We start from the raw sequence: 15,201 nt of genomic DNA on the forward strand, positions 1-15,201 counted from the left end.
TTTTTAGGCAGTGGATGATGATTTGCAATAGGAGTTGACGTGGTGGAGATATGCATTAGGTGCAGTGTCTATGGGAGTAAAAACTAAACGCAGCAATGATATAATATATTTTACGCAAAATGAACGTATATAGATACTTTAAGCTCTATATGTTTTTGAAACTCGTGGCCTTCAACAGCGGAAAGAGGGTCACTCGGAATCACAGAAATAGCAAAGGTTAAGTTGATATAAGTCAGTTAACAATTATTAATAGGTGGAGTCATTAGTTTTCTTGAAACGAAGAACCCAATCATAACCGCAATGGACATAATAAGCGGAGCCAACGACGGGAGGAAGGAGCAGAACTTTGGGGGTGGCAATTTGGGGGCCTACTACAACTTCATGTACCCCGACAACTCTGACTACCCCTGGGCGTGCGTTTGCAACACCAATGACTTCAATCTCTGGAAGAAGAAGCAACAGCCATATGTGCGGTGCTGGAACCAGGAGGACCTCTCGCTGCAGGATATCCAGGCGAACTGCGATCCTACGAGCGTCACGAACTACGATAACATAAAGTTGGGGTTCATAAGCCCGCTCATAACAAAAGACTTCTGAAAATTGTACAATTAAATGAGCAAATAAGATGTTGTGTGGCTGCTGGAACCAAAGAGGTATGAATCACTTACACATCTGGCAATAAAGCTTCAAACAGCTTTTAATTATTTTTTTAAAAATGATGGGAGTTGTAGGCACGCTATATTCCGCTATTGTTTGACTTTTGTGGAATCATATGTAGGGAGGAATCCTATAGGATGCTTTTGAGTGCGTAGAGGAATCTCTTTCACTTTTTAACAATGTTTTATAAATTTCACGTAAAATACTTTGTATTTCTTCTGTTTTTAAAGAGTACCTTGAGTAGTACAAAGCGTGCTCACGAATACACATCATCGCGTAAGTATTCTATATACATATAGGATTCTATACATTTACACATTCTAACTTTGTTTGTAGCACTCATTATCGCTTTTAAAATGATCAATAGAACCTTTTTTATCATAAATATTAATTTTTACTTTAGTATCTGCCATAAGCTTTGTCGAGTTGGGGAACCCTATTCTTACTGCCATTGAGGTAATGAAGGGAGGTGCTGATGGCAAGAAGGAGGAGAACTTTGGCGGTGGCAATTTGGGTGCCTACTACAACTTCATGTACCCTGACAACTCTGACTATCCCTGGGCGTGTGTATGCAACACTGAGGACCTCAAGCTCTGGAAGAAGAAGGATCAGCCTTACGTGAGATGCCGTAACCAGGAGGACCTTTCTTTGCAGGACATTCAGGCCAACTGCGATCCCAGAAACGTTACTGTTGAGCAGGACTTATGGAAGGGATTCTACTTTCTTTAATTTGTGGGAGGGTTTGCAAAGTCCCGTATTCACTTTAAACTCTATCTTTTCTCTGGACACTGCATGGTTTAAAATATTATTAATTTAATATATTAAATGTTTGTGCCAATTAGTTAACTTGGTTTCGTAAAAAAATTCACACCACAACAACTGGCCTTATGGCATACTTGCTCCTGACAGGCTAATGTTGCCAACTGGCGGTGGTGCTAAATATTAACATTGTGCCTACTTGATATACCCATAAATATGAAATATCACGAGTGGGTCCTGGTGGGAATTGTGCCTATTGTTACGGACCTTGCAAACCTGCCGTCTGCCAGACGCTAGAGCGCCGGCTATTCTCTGCTCTGTTGCCAGCCTGGAGCGTTACACCGGGCCACACCCGCCGCGAGCTCCGACTTACATCGAGGCCCTCGGCAGACTCTAGCGCATCGCAGACAGGCTTGCTCGATCCGGCGCCAGACGCAGACCCTCATGTCCGCACTCGTGCCCCCAAAGTTACAGCAATAAGCCGGGCAACCTCAGTGTATTACTATTTGTGTGGAGTGAGACATTTTCTAAAAAAGGGGAACCACCCCATCATAACTATTTCCGTTGTTATATTTTCATCAAATTGGCATTTATATTAATATTTTTATAAATTAATTAATGTAAAATGGTTTAATTTATGTCTTTAATATGTTATGTTCTAATTAAATTATTTTTGTTATTACTTTTTATTTTTATTACACACATATTGTATTCATTTTCCTTCCATACATTATCTTAATTCATATACACATTATTCATTTATTTAATACATATTCAATAGTTTTACGTATACATGTATTGAATATTTTATAAATTATACATTAATAAGAGGGTTTCTACCAACTATCTCCGTATCGTTTCTCACCCTGTCCTTATTATTCCTGTATTATCATTAATATTTGTCATTGTAACTGCGGCTATATATCTATTACGCTATTTTTCCAATGCTTTTCTTCATTACTATTTATATTCTCCAACGTTCCCTTACCGGCTGCTATTAACTTTTCCACTGCCTTTGCTATCTTCGGGTCCTTCATGTACTCCGATACACATGATGGGTTTTCTGCCAGTTTCCTCAGTATGAGTTGGAACTGCGGGTCTCCCATGATTTGCTGCACTTCTGGGTCCGACATTGCCTGCTTGTATTGCTGTTCGTCCACTTCGCTGCTTTTGTTCATCTCTTGAATCTTGGCCATACACTACACATTATTTATGTTTATTTATAGGTATAACAACGTTTGTTTTTGTTTGTGATTTCTATTTCTAATTTTACGTGTTTACCTAGCTAAAATACTATTCACATCTTTCTAACTGATTGCACAACTATGCTTATGAGAACAACCAATCATCTATCTGCACATTATACTCACGTTGTATTTTCCCTGTAGACAGTCCGGACTCTGGGCATCGATGTTGAGCCCCTTGTCGTATGCGTCCATTGCCTTGTGGTACTCCTTCATGAGCACGTGCAGGTTCCCTTTGCGTGCCCATGCCTTTACAAAGAGTGGATCCAATTCCAATGCTTTGTTACAGTCCTATACATAATTTATAATCCGAGTTATACAGCAGCTATCATATTTATTCAACTGAAAATGGTATCATTTTCTTGTTGCTTACGTTAAGTGCCGATGGGTATTCGCATAGCTTCAACAGTGCTGCCGCTCTGTTTGAGTAGAGTTTTGCGTCTTTCGGGTTCCTTTTGATTGCCTCATCGTATTCTATTTTATCATTAGTTTAATATATCTCATTTACGTTATATATAATATATTGTGTTACTATATCTATGATTCTATGCGTATATATACAGTGTATACACATAATATTTTACTTTAAGTATATACTCTAATTAATTACTATATACTTATCTGTATATACACGATTAGTATATGTAACAATTACAACAATAAGAATAATAAAAACAACAATAACTAATAGATGTTGTTACCTTTCTTTGCTTCTGGGAACTTGAACTCCTTAAAATACTCGTTTCCCTTCTCGCGATGCTAAAGTATCATTATCACCTGTTAACAATGGAACCAGCAATTCTATGTATACCATCATGTATTCACAACGGTACTTATTGTTGTCCGTGTGTTTTCTTACTTGTTCTGCCAACTCCGGGTTAATGTACGCCTCTCTTTCCTTCTTGTCCTTCAGCCTCTCGACGTCCTTCAGCAAACTTCTCGTCTGCCTCGTGTTGTTCTCTATCAGCGACTTCTGGTATGCCGATATTGCGTCGTCGTACTTTTCCATCTTCGTGTAGCAGCTCGCGAGCCTGTTGTAGATCTAAAACTCGTTGATCACTTGCGCCTCCAAAGTCTTACCTTTGACACGACTGTGAAGTCCGCCATCACGTCGTATCTTCTTTCTATTGCGTCGTTGCACGTCTTTACGCACTTTTCGTACTCTCCCATCTCCAGGTACACTGCTGCCTTATTGTTTTCTAGCAGCAGGTTTTCCGGGTCAAGTTCCGACGCTTTGTTGTACATCTCCAGCGCCTCTTCGAACTTCTTCTGCTTATACAGGTTATTTCCTTCCTCCTTTAGCTTATTTGCCTCCTACGTTCAAACGTTTACTCAATAAATTTACTTGTTGACTTGGCGTCAAATTCTCCTTAGGCTCCGATTTCTCCGGCTCCTTCGGCTTCTCGTATTGTGTTTCTCTCTTTTCGGTGGGCATGTTCATTCCCATCGATGCCATGAGCCCATCTCTTATTGCTGGATTCTAAAATCGTTTAATAGACACTTCAACTTACTGGGTCATTTAGTATCTGTTGCAATACACTTGGGTCGTGATTCATCCTTGCAAGTGTGCTTGCCAACTTTGACGCGTACTCCGGGTCCTCGCTCTGGTACTTCTGCAAGTTCGGGTTCTCCTGTATGAGCCTGGTCACCATCATCAAAGATTGCATATACTGATGCGAGACTAAATTTCCGTTATTTTTTGAACACGGTATTAGCGTATTTTAATAACTTACAGTCATTTTCCACATCGTATAGTGCCTTTTTCAATGCCTCGTTTTCGGGGTCAAATTTTAAGCCTGTGTAATATTTTACTACTGGGTTACGGGCGAATTACCTAATTTATATGTTTCTTTCGCTGCTTCGTGGTTTCCCAGTTTATATTCGCACAGCCCCTTTCTGGAATATCCCTAAATTGCCAATTTTAGTACACATCGTCTTACCTTTGGCCAATCCGGCTTCAGTTCTATGCATTTGTTTGCATCTGACAAGGCTTCCGTGTACATAGACATAGAGGCGTATGCACCTGACCTATTTGAGTACAGCACGTGGTCGTTTGGGTTCAATTCAATAGCCTTCGTGAAAAAATCTGCTGCCTCTTTGAAGTTTCCTGCCTTGAAGGCGTTGTTCCCCAACGTCTTTAAATCAATCATTATTACAAATTAGCCTTGTGGATTAAATCCTGACAAAATATTGTGTTGAATTAAATTGTTATTTACAAATATTACATAAATACGGAATTTTACGACCCCAGATATACACGAACCATATTAGTATATATTAATAACCATGTGCGAAATGAACATTATATTATTGATTAATGTTTACATTTCTATTTTAGATTTGTATTTATAAAGCTATATACAAATCCTAACAGATTATCCATTTCTATGGAATCTCTTATCTTTTGAAACAGTGCTTCGTACATCCATAAATTATGACTTGATAGTATTATTTCTGCGCTCATTTCCTTACATTTCAAGAGGTGGTGGACGTAAGACCTAGATTCCTTCCTGATTGAAATTTCGTGGAGTCGTTTGTCCAGCTGGCTATGGTACACACTATCATTTAAATCTATATACGAGTTTATATTGTCCTTATAAACTCCATCTTCGAACTCACAGTTTTCATTTAATATCTGGAGCAGTGACTCTAAGTCTATATCCTCTTCGGTTTCTTCTGGTATATTGAAACACAGCGCTCTTCCTTCGCTGGATAGAGTCTCTGGATGTGGTGATATAACAACGTCTACTCCGAGGAGAACAGCGTGTAAAATTTCAATGGCAGTTCCTGTATTTAGTTGTATGACCCTCAGCTTTTCGTCACTTGTTCCTTTTAACATTGCTTTAATCATTTCCGCTCTTTCCTCTAAAGATTCCCCGTATCCTAGTCCAGATAGTTCAACTCCGGGATATATATCGTCCTTATTATAGCCTAGTACTGGATGAGCGCTAGCTATTATTTTAGTTAAATCGGAAGATTCTTTAAGTTCTTCATGGTATGTTGTGTACTGTTCTATTGCCCTGTTTCTTTTCCTCGAACTTAGTTTAACTAGTTTATTCAGCTTCATTAGTTCACAGGGTATTATCGACATGGTTGGTCTCAGTAAATCTATGATTAATTTTGTTGTGTGTAAATCCAGTTCGTATTTCGAACTGTTAACATAGAACACGAAGTTGCCGTTCTCTATTTTATATTCTTCAATGAATGGATTATTAAGAGTAAACAGTGTTGTTGCACCTTCATAGTCCACGAATCTTCTTAAATTTTTATTCAACCTTGACTGTTTTTCGTACTCTTTTAGCATTGGCAAACATGGCACGACTGATGAGTATGATACACATAAAAAAGGCTTCCTCTGAATTTCAGAGATGTGACTGATTGTTAATGGATCTGGAAGTATTGATTTAGAAAATAATGGGCAAGATGGCGTTTGTAAGTCAGATTGGATCACACCTCTGCGATATAAATGAACACTGTTTTTACACTTGGTAAGAACTTTGAAAAACGGTTTATTTTCTTTTAAACATTCCATTTATATATTTTATACAATTTACAAACAATTATAATACATGATAAATTATAATTTTATGTTACTATATACACAACAATACCATTTAGTATTATTAAATTTTACTGGAAAAATAAAAAATAATGAATTAAATATTATCTACAATACAATTAAAATTATTTTATAGGTCATATTAGGCATTGTTTTCCTTATTATATTTCTTGTCATGTTTAGTTTCCATTACCTCCTTCTTTATCTTCCTATCTCATCTTAGCGTACACGCAACTTACCTTAATTCATCTCTTATGTGTAAAAGTAATTTTTCTTTATTATTTGCGATTTTTTCCTAAGAAAACTGTAAAAACAGTTGACCTACGTTATGGTACGCGAATCCTGTTGTATATATTGGCGATGAATCTGTGTCCACTCCGAGCGCCATTTTAACCTTTTGTCTCTTCTCAGACTCTATTCTCTTATCATAGAATACCTTTTCAGTCTATGTATTTATTATATTTATAAAATCCAACCCTTCTAAAGGCCTCTTCCTTATCGATTCCTTTGTTCATGAGACTGAGTTGATATGTTACAAATTGCATAACTGGGTGATCGTGTGTATAAAAATCCAATCCTAAAAATTTTTTATACGCTCACAAGTTACCCTTTTGCCATTCGTTGTCCGGGTCAAAGCATCCCTCAAACCTCAGATGAGGGTACCTATCTAGCAAGTTTGAAATAAGAGGAACATATGGGTTTTTAACAACTCTGTCTGTGTGTAGTAGATTCCTCGTGTCAAGCGGCGGATGTGCCTCCACCTAAGATCATATACGTAAATCAACATAAATAAAAACAAATACCCAGTCCATCCACCTCGGCCTCTTGTAAGTTCCATTCTCGATCAGCTTCCTCATTCTGTCGAGAATATCCCACCTGAGCCTTCTTCTGATGGCGAAGTTCGATCCGGTGAACTAAAATAAAATTAGTTCATTTATTATTGTTTTCTTACATGAATTGCCCCTTTTGGCATTTTCTTTTTTTATTTTTACAGGAGAATCATATAAATATATACGATTTTACACATTTATTTGCACTGTTCATCTAATGGTGGGCGTGTTGATGAAAATATATTTTATCAATAAATATCGTACACATTTCTGTTCAATTTCGTTTATTTTCTGTTTTTAACATGTAGTTTTATTTTACATTGATATAAAGCATGGATAATGCAAGAAACTGTAAATATAACCCACTTAACAAAAAAACCCGTGAACGCTCCATCAATGTACCAAATAATCCCAGGGTTAGCTCAACTATCTACTCTCGTGTAATATATATTTTTTCAGGATGACGATTCTTCGGTGTGTGACCCCGGAAACTCTCTCGACGATATCGCCTTGCTGAAGGACCTGTTTTTCAACCTCAGGACCTCCACCAGGACCGACTGGAGCAACATAAACATAGAGAAGCGTCACGACTTTAAATTTTGGGCCGACGTCACTCACAACTTCGGTTTTGACATTCTCAAGTGCGTGTTCGGCATCGGGTCCTCCTACTGCGACAGTCACGCTCTCACCACCTACTACGTTCACTCCGTTTTCGGCGACGAGCTGCGTTCGACTTCCAACTACGTCATGTGTCTCAAGAACGAGGTGGCTTTCCACCTTCTCAACGGCATGATCGAGAACAGGGTGCCCGGGTCTCTCAGGCTAATCATTCGCGGGAACGGCTACGTCTTTTTTGAGAATCGCATCAACGAGCTTCTAAACACCAATCAGATAAATCAGGACGCTCTCTGTCACAACATGAACGCTCTCGGCACTCTCTTTCCCTATTTGATGGAGTACGAATCGGTACTTTCTCAGACCACTCATTCGTTTTCAGGTTAACTTGTCTCAGCTCTGCTTCCGGTTCGTCACTTCTAAGCTCTGGAAGTACATGTGGGCTTACATCGGCGTCAACTTAAAGGGCAAGTCTGGCGACTTCAACGAGAAGCTCTTTCTCGCCTTCCTCGAGCTCGCCACCACGATTATTTACGGCTCTCGGGGACCTGGGTTTCTCAGGCGCCTCCACTCATCCTCTTCTCGCTACCTTTGGAACTCCGTTCTTCCCCTAGTTTCTTGGAGCATGGAGAAGCGCATTCTCTGCAAGATTGTTTCCTTCATTTCCGACATTTTGCTGCTCAGTGTTTGCGACGGCTGTCACGAGACAATTCCCTCAGACGTCTACGACGCTCTCAGGCACAACGTAAACCTTTCTCTTCACAACGGCCGGTCTGAGGGCTTCGGCCCCTTCGAGGGCCTTTCCAGCAGCGATTTCAAGGTCTACTACTCCAACACTTGCGTCGTAATGCTCTCTAAGCTCGAGGAGGTTCTTTCAAAGAAGGTCAAGGTACGTTTTCAACTTTACTAAACAGCATATTCCATATTCAATTCTAATTCCTTTTAGGAGATCACCAGGAGTATGCACACCATCTATGAGATTTCCACTCTCGGCTCATCCAGGCTGACTATTCCTTACAACTGCAGGAACGTTTTCGAATCTGAGGCTACCGAGAAGACTTCCGACTTTTCCACTCCTCCTATATTTCCCAGGATTCTTCCCTGCTTCAACTTCAACTGTCCTCGTGTCTATCACATCGATCTTCCTCAGATCCACCTGGTCAACAACGACACCGTCAACTTTTTCTACTGCAAAAAGTACGTTAAATTACCTCATTCTTCTTCAGGTGCGGCATTCCTAGCTACTGCAGTGAGCGCTGTTTCAATGAGCATTGGCAAATCTCCCATAAAGAGGTACTTTATTTATCTCATCACAATTTTCAGATCTGTCCGTACTTCATGAACTTTCCCACCTTCGCGAAGTATATACCCAAATCTGACATGTCGATCCTTTCAACGCTCGATCATTCAGATTTCAATTGCGTGCAATCGGATTCCAAGAACAATTGGAATCCAATTTTTTAATCGTGGACTTTTCACCCGAGTTACTATCTCTTCCGATTTGTAATCTATCAGGCCTTAAATATTATTATATAATTTCATTCAAAATAGTGATTTTACCCTGCTAATTCGTTTACTTATCTTATGTATTTCATATGGTTAGTTATAAAAAGATAATTTTGGCTAGCTATACCTTTACACATCATAAATTGGTGATTCCAGCATACACATTTAGTCAGAATTATTAATTTTTTTTACAACGATAAATTCAATATTTCATTGGAATCCTACATGGCGTTGACTAGGGAGACACTGCATGAACAATTGGTGAAATTTATCATTCGATGTGTAATCATTTAAGCCATATACACCACAGCCTTCATGTAATTTCCAGATCCGATATAATTATTTGAGAATTAAACTTTTAAAAATGAAAGGATTATTCATCTTCCTGTTTCTGTTTAAGTTTTGTTTGGGCGATAATGATGTAATCACTTTAGATCTATCCAAAGAAGGCGACCACTCAAAATTCATTAAAAATAAACACAATTACCGAGGTGTGGAATATTACACCTTTATGCCGATTCCTGGTTACACCATAGGGAGAATAAAGTTTCACAATTACATTATATATGACAGAAAGGAGGGAGATGATAGAGTGGAAGGAACCTACTTGTACTATAATCGGTATAACCACGATATTCCCATCTTCGTTATTAAAACAGGCATACTGAGAAGAAGTATCTTCCCAGTAAGCGGAAGGTCTCAAAACGACGAGGAAAACAGCCTTCTAGTTAGAACCCTGATGAGATTCATACAAGTTTTAACCCCTATAACGGATCCGTTGCATACAATGCTCGGCAATTTGGATGACCGACCTGACCCCGTAGAAACAACGATAAATTCAATAACATACAGAGTCTACAATGGACAACAATACGTTGGAGGCTGTGACGGAAAAAGAGTATTCTGGCTACCAAATGCCGCAAGGATAAATATAGAGCCCAAAGAAGAAGTTCAGATGGAAACGGAAGAGGCGGAGGCCAGCGGATATACATCGGCAGAAGAAGGGTCAACATCAATGGATACCAGTTAGCAAAAAAGTGTGTTTTTAGTTTTAACATGGGATGTAAGATATAAGATTTAACCTGAATGTAGCCTCCAACGATATCAAATGGATAATGTTTGGTGAGGATTTTTGAAATTTATGAAAACGATATTACGTTTGTTGAAATAACATATTGAAAAAAGTAAATTGTGATGAGGAATTTTATTAAAAATAAAAAATATACTAGAAAAACGTTAAAAAATTATAACAATTTGTAATTATGTTCAATGTGTGAGAGTATACAAATGCCATTACATTTAATTCTTCGTTCTTACATGGGGGTGAGAATTTATTGGCCTATTTGGAGTAATATGTCACTATGGTTTTAGTTTATGTGTATTATATTGTTGTTTACTTCAATTTGATTTAGTTAACATATTGTTTGTGGTTGTTTTAAATTTAGATTCAAAGAATCCGTTTGAGAGCAGCGTATAGGAGGATGATTGTGAAGAATATACTCGCTTTGAGGAAATTCTCAATGTTCCTACAAGGGATAATTGTACTTCAGCCGCTATATCTCGGAATTAACACGCCTTACTACACGATTAAAAGGTTTAAAATCCCGGAGTCCTCAGTGGACCTATACATCACTAAAATTAACATCACGATGCAGCTCGGATACTTCGTGGGACTTCTGCTGGCTAACTTCTACTTCTACGTCTTCCCGCGCTGGATACAGAGGTATAACCTGTACATTTCAGTGGTCACAAACTGGCTCACAGTTACCTACTCCACACTGCTCCTGCTCTCCTACCTCGTCAAGGGGGACGAGGGCTCGCTCACATTCTACTTCTACATGCTGGTGATGTGCGCGCTGGTGTTCGGAATCAACGAGTCGTTCGCAATGAACGTGGGCATCGTGGAGCTGCCCTGGTTCACAGCCTCGATTCCAGCATCAGGCCTCATGGTGGTGGCGTTCCAGTTCTTCTTCAGCGCAATCGCAATGAAGCTGGGCTCCCAAAGGATCGAGTTCACTATCATATCGTGTCAGATAACAATTTTGATCTTCCTCTGCGCTTTTACCTCGGTGCTCTGGATGGTCTCTTACATGCAAATTTCGCACGACGCCTATCAGATCGACGAGGCATCCTACCAGGAAATGGAGCTGGAGGCGCAGAAGTACTACTACCCAGCAGACTATTCGTTCTTGAAGAGGATGTGGATGTCAAGGTACCCGTTCGTCGCCTCCGCAGTGGGATTAGGGTACCTCTACGGCTTCTACCCGGCCATAATACCGTACAAGCTCGCAAACTTGAGGGACGCGTACTACATAGACCTGGTGTCAATCTTCGCAGGCTCCTCAGTGGCGCTGATGGTAAGTATGCTGTGCGAATACACGAGGTTCGGGCCGAACAAGAACTGGGAGGCCACAGATTCGAAGTGGGTGTACTCGCTCTTCGTGGCAATCCCGTACCTGCTGCTCCCGGTCTTCTTCATTAACCCTCTGCACTTCCCGGAAACGCCCGTCTTCAAGGTCATTTTGGAAAACAGAGGTGTTGTGGCACTGCTTGCAGTCTCCTTCAACATGATGAGCTGCTTGCTCACAGTAGTAGGATACTCGGCCTCATCGAAGCAGACCAACAGAGAGAACGACCCGGACATGGCTCCGCTGAACGTGTTCATAACCTACACGGTGATGCTTTGCGTAATCCTGTACTCGCAGGGGTACTTGACCTTTTACGGCATGGTCGAGTCGGGAAAGCTGACGGTAGTAGAGGGAGGCAAGGGCAAGCGCTTCTTCTACTGGCTCGGAAAGTCGTTTGTGTACGGGTGGAATAGGTTCAGGCTGATTCTAGTCTCAGACATAAGGGCGGACATTCTGAAGATCAAGGAGCTGTAGAGCCAACGTGTTGATTTTAACAGGGTAAACGACGATTTTAATGCCTAATGTAGTAGCTCTAACACATATTTCTCAGATATTAAGTCTTAGTAAAGATAGCTGCCCTTAATTGGCGGTCTGCGCATTCAGTTTATGTAAATGTACATTCGTTTGGTTGTATATCCAGTTAGAGATGTGAATACGCATCAATATGAACAAACATCTCATTATAATAATAAATAAAAGGTCAAACGATTGGATTCCTACTGAATGTGGTAAATACGCCCAGATGTGTCGACGCGTATATGGATACAGACGTAGGTGAACAAGGACACACATTAAAGCTACGGGCTTCGAAACCACATGACAAAATTCAAAAATTAATTATTAGCAGCTAATGAGGCTTAACCGCTACACTTGGACCGTGCCATTATCAACGTGCTTCTCGGCGGAGTTCCGCTTGAGGTAGGAAGGAACGGCGGAGCTGTCGCCCTTCCTGTAACGCTGCTCCATGACCTTCCTGATGGCCTCAGGGGATGTCTAAAGGTGGGTAGTGAGTGTTTGTATCCAATTTGAGAATAACTACGGCAGATTCTGAACACGGGTAACTATCTAATGCTCACAGCGTCCCTTTGGTAAATCCTAATACATTTATGGAGATCCTTAGACTGATTCTTGCAGTTGAAGATGATGAAGTTCTTCTCTGTGCAGCAGTTAACGTACTCGTCGATCTCGGCTCTGAAGGGTATGGTATGGTGTTGTGTTACCTGCACTTGTCGCGTATCGAGGCCGCTATGTCCTTGATCGCCTCCTTTCGCTCCTTAGAGACCTTATCTAAAGTAAACATGAGCTAAGTTTGCAGATGTGGGCCTACATTCCGATTCTCTGAACTCCAGGTACGAGAGTGGGTGGTCATCACTTGCTGAAGAATCATTAGTTGCGGGAACAAATACCAGATCTCAGCTTATCGACGAGTGTTTTTTTGTCTTCTTTGCATCTGCAGTTTGATTTCGCTGGTTCTACGGAGTCCATGTAAAAAATACATTGTGATCAGATTAGTTGTTGAGCAGCATCTTGGAAACTGCACACGTTGAGCTTGTGAGCGAGAAGATGTGCTCAGTTATCAGGTTTTGCGTCTGCGTGAAGTTCGCCTTGAACTTGGCGTTGAGCGCGCGCCTCGACTTCAGTCCCGTGGAGATGTTCGTGTACGCGTTGTTCAGCACGTTTCCTTCCCAGCCCTTGATCAGGCCCGTCGTTTCCGGCGGGTTCTTGAAGAACTGTGCCTCCAGCGCCTCGATCTTCTGGTCCAGGTGCTCCAGGTCCGCCTGGTACTTCGCAATCAGCGCCAGGATGCTGTCCTGCAGCTTGTAGTGCGACCTTTTCGACCTTTTGAATCTAAAGTCGTCGTTTTCGTCCTCGTTCGCCATCGAGTACAGGTTGTCGACGTTTGAGCCTGTGAATTTTGTTTGATCTTAGACTTACTGTTGACTAGCGTGTGGTTCAGGTTCGGTGTTTTCGGCGCTTCGTGTGACTCTGCGATTTTGGCACTTTTGTAGCTTACTTCTATGTCGTCGTCGTGGTTTAGCAGTAAGCCGTCCTTGTTCTGTGCGCTATCGCCTAAATTACAATTTTTGATTTTTTGTACTCGTTGTCGGTGCTAGCTATCTCATATAATTGTGTGTGTGCATTATCCTCTACTTTAGCATATATATATTTATGTTAAATACGGTCACTACGCGCCCTTCTTACCTTTGGAAACAGATGACACGGTTTTCATCTTCTCTTTGTCGTCCGTACTTGCCTTTTTGCCAGATAGCTTTGTGGGCGTTGACTTTGACGATGAGTTGGTCGAGTTAAGTTTCGCAATCTTACTCCTGTGCTTTGGTGTTTCCGACTCGTAATCTGACTCTTCGTATTCGATTGATGACGTTATTGACTTGTTAAGCGGTCTTTTGTTTGATTCGACTGAGCTTCCCTTTGTTAGTGTCGTTTGCTTCAGACTTTTGTTTGAAGGGTCGAGTGAGCCCTTGGCCTCCTTACCGTGTCTTGTTGTCCTGTTATCCACTTTGTTGGTGTAGTTAATTGATCCTTGTCCCTTCTTCAGATCCTTGGTATCTGACGTTGAGTTGACGTTTGAGTGCTTTGATCCTTCATCGTGCTTTAGCATTGAGGAGGTGATTAACTTTTGCCTCAGTTTCGACGATGATCCGTGGCTTCTGGATGATGACGCGTCGGTTCTAGAACTGTTAGTTCTATGCGACTTCAAGCTAAGTCTATCCGAGTCCTTTGAAATTGTTCTCGATGGAGCTTTAGTGACTGGCATGGTAAAAATCCGTAAGATGGCTATTGATAAAGATATGGTAAAATAAGCGAGATTTAATTCAAAAATGTCTTTTGCAAAACGAATGTTGCGTTTTTTAAAAAAAACGGTAAAAGTTGGTGTAGATTTTAACAAAAATAGATATGATAGGAAAAAAAGTTAGATTTTACGTGCTTTATTGAGAGCGGACTTGTAGTACAGTTGTTATGTGTTTTAATATGTGAATTAGATTTTGATGGTTAGCGATTGAGTGTTAATTTCGTTAAGTTTTGTGTTTGTGAATATCGTGTCGACCGCAAGATGCACTATATATACATTAAAAGATGATTTGGTTTATAGTCAAACAATAACTTCAAAATGAAAATGGATATTGTTATATTTGACTAAAACGTTGATCTTACAAATTAAAACAATTAATTATTTTGGCAATTCCCATAATTAGGCTATAGTTCAAATTTTATTTATATTTGTGTTTTTACATTTCCAAAATTCTATTTTTTATTTTAAATTTATTTAATATAAAACAACATTGTATATGTGTAAATTTATGACGTTTATTGTAAAACTTGATGCTACACATGTAGATATATATATATATTAATATTATATTAAGTAAAGATAATATTTAAATTAAATTATAAACAAATAATATTTGTAAATGTATTTATTTTGTATTTATGTATGAAATGATTCAATAATCGAAAAAATATACAATAATATCATTTATGTTAGTAAACGATTATATATGATTTCCAGTGTTTTTAATATAGCGATGAAATAAATAAATAAACACTCTGGTAATTAGAAGGTCGTTAAAATAAAATTAATTGAGATGTTTAGTTCAAAATGT

General features: G+C 39.7%; 10 protein-coding genes across 10 annotated transcripts; 5 read left to right on the forward strand and 5 right to left on the reverse strand.

Annotated features, from left to right (window-relative positions):
- Positions 1-119: 119 nt before the first annotated feature.
- Positions 120-597, forward strand: TOT_030000238 (conserved hypothetical protein; the record flags this gene model as incomplete). Its single annotated transcript, XM_009692983.1, has 2 exons — positions 120-216; positions 254-597. The coding sequence occupies 2 exons, from the start codon at positions 120-122 to the stop codon at positions 595-597; spliced, it is 441 nt and encodes a 146-aa protein (XP_009691278.1).
- Positions 598-836: 239 nt separating this feature from the next.
- TOT_030000239 (conserved hypothetical protein) lies at positions 837-1,386 on the forward strand (the record flags this gene model as incomplete). Its single annotated transcript, XM_009692984.1, has 2 exons — positions 837-933; positions 1,061-1,386. The coding sequence occupies 2 exons, from the start codon at positions 837-839 to the stop codon at positions 1,384-1,386; spliced, it is 423 nt and encodes a 140-aa protein (XP_009691279.1).
- Positions 1,387-1,721: 335 nt separating this feature from the next.
- Positions 1,722-1,862, reverse strand: TOT_030000240 (hypothetical protein; the record flags this gene model as incomplete). Its single annotated transcript, XM_009692985.1, has 1 exon — positions 1,722-1,862. One exon carries the CDS (start codon positions 1,860-1,862, stop codon positions 1,722-1,724), a length of 141 nt encoding a protein of 46 aa, XP_009691280.1.
- A 471-nt stretch (positions 1,863-2,333) lies between these two features.
- On the reverse strand, positions 2,334-4,810 carry TOT_030000241 (uncharacterized protein; the record flags this gene model as incomplete). Its single annotated transcript, XM_009692986.1, has 11 exons — positions 2,334-2,615; positions 2,787-2,951; positions 3,034-3,134; positions 3,362-3,419; positions 3,520-3,702; positions 3,741-3,974; positions 4,006-4,140; positions 4,172-4,341; positions 4,394-4,456; positions 4,495-4,567; positions 4,601-4,810. The coding sequence occupies 11 exons, from the start codon at positions 4,808-4,810 to the stop codon at positions 2,334-2,336; spliced, it is 1,674 nt and encodes a 557-aa protein (XP_009691281.1).
- A 179-nt stretch (positions 4,811-4,989) lies between these two features.
- Positions 4,990-6,192, reverse strand: TOT_030000242 (queuine tRNA-ribosyltransferase-like protein; the record flags this gene model as incomplete). The annotated part of the gene is made up of 1 exon (XM_009692987.1): positions 4,990-6,192. The coding sequence occupies one exon, from the start codon at positions 6,190-6,192 to the stop codon at positions 4,990-4,992; it is 1,203 nt and encodes a 400-aa protein (XP_009691282.1).
- A 262-nt stretch (positions 6,193-6,454) lies between these two features.
- TOT_030000243 (conserved hypothetical protein) lies at positions 6,455-7,192 on the reverse strand (the record flags this gene model as incomplete). The annotated part of the gene is made up of 6 exons (XM_009692988.1): positions 6,455-6,514; positions 6,545-6,664; positions 6,696-6,796; positions 6,827-6,980; positions 7,023-7,133; positions 7,172-7,192. The coding sequence occupies 6 exons, from the start codon at positions 7,190-7,192 to the stop codon at positions 6,455-6,457; spliced, it is 567 nt and encodes a 188-aa protein (XP_009691283.1).
- Positions 7,193-7,559: 367 nt separating this feature from the next.
- Positions 7,560-9,128, forward strand: TOT_030000908 (conserved hypothetical protein; the record flags this gene model as incomplete). Its single annotated transcript, XM_009692989.1, has 4 exons — positions 7,560-8,015; positions 8,047-8,553; positions 8,611-8,861; positions 8,891-9,128. The coding sequence occupies 4 exons, from the start codon at positions 7,560-7,562 to the stop codon at positions 9,126-9,128; spliced, it is 1,452 nt and encodes a 483-aa protein (XP_009691284.1).
- A 406-nt stretch (positions 9,129-9,534) lies between these two features.
- On the forward strand, positions 9,535-10,200 carry TOT_030000245 (conserved hypothetical protein; the record flags this gene model as incomplete). Its single annotated transcript, XM_009692990.1, has 1 exon — positions 9,535-10,200. One exon carries the CDS (start codon positions 9,535-9,537, stop codon positions 10,198-10,200), a length of 666 nt encoding a protein of 221 aa, XP_009691285.1.
- Positions 10,201-10,651: 451 nt separating this feature from the next.
- Positions 10,652-12,052, forward strand: TOT_030000246 (conserved hypothetical protein; the record flags this gene model as incomplete). The annotated part of the gene is made up of 2 exons (XM_009692991.1): positions 10,652-11,127; positions 11,176-12,052. The coding sequence occupies 2 exons, from the start codon at positions 10,652-10,654 to the stop codon at positions 12,050-12,052; spliced, it is 1,353 nt and encodes a 450-aa protein (XP_009691286.1).
- A 390-nt stretch (positions 12,053-12,442) lies between these two features.
- On the reverse strand, positions 12,443-14,354 carry TOT_030000247 (conserved hypothetical protein; the record flags this gene model as incomplete). The annotated part of the gene is made up of 9 exons (XM_009692992.1): positions 12,443-12,571; positions 12,655-12,769; positions 12,799-12,865; positions 12,906-12,953; positions 12,985-13,044; positions 13,119-13,484; positions 13,514-13,648; positions 13,781-14,129; positions 14,163-14,354. The coding sequence occupies 9 exons, from the start codon at positions 14,352-14,354 to the stop codon at positions 12,443-12,445; spliced, it is 1,461 nt and encodes a 486-aa protein (XP_009691287.1).
- Positions 14,355-15,201: the final 847 nt, after the last annotated feature.

Source organism: Theileria orientalis, chromosome 3 (assembly GCF_000740895.1).
Source record: "Theileria orientalis strain Shintoku DNA, chromosome 3, complete genome".
NCBI lineage: Eukaryota > Apicomplexa > Aconoidasida > Piroplasmida > Theileriidae > Theileria > Theileria orientalis.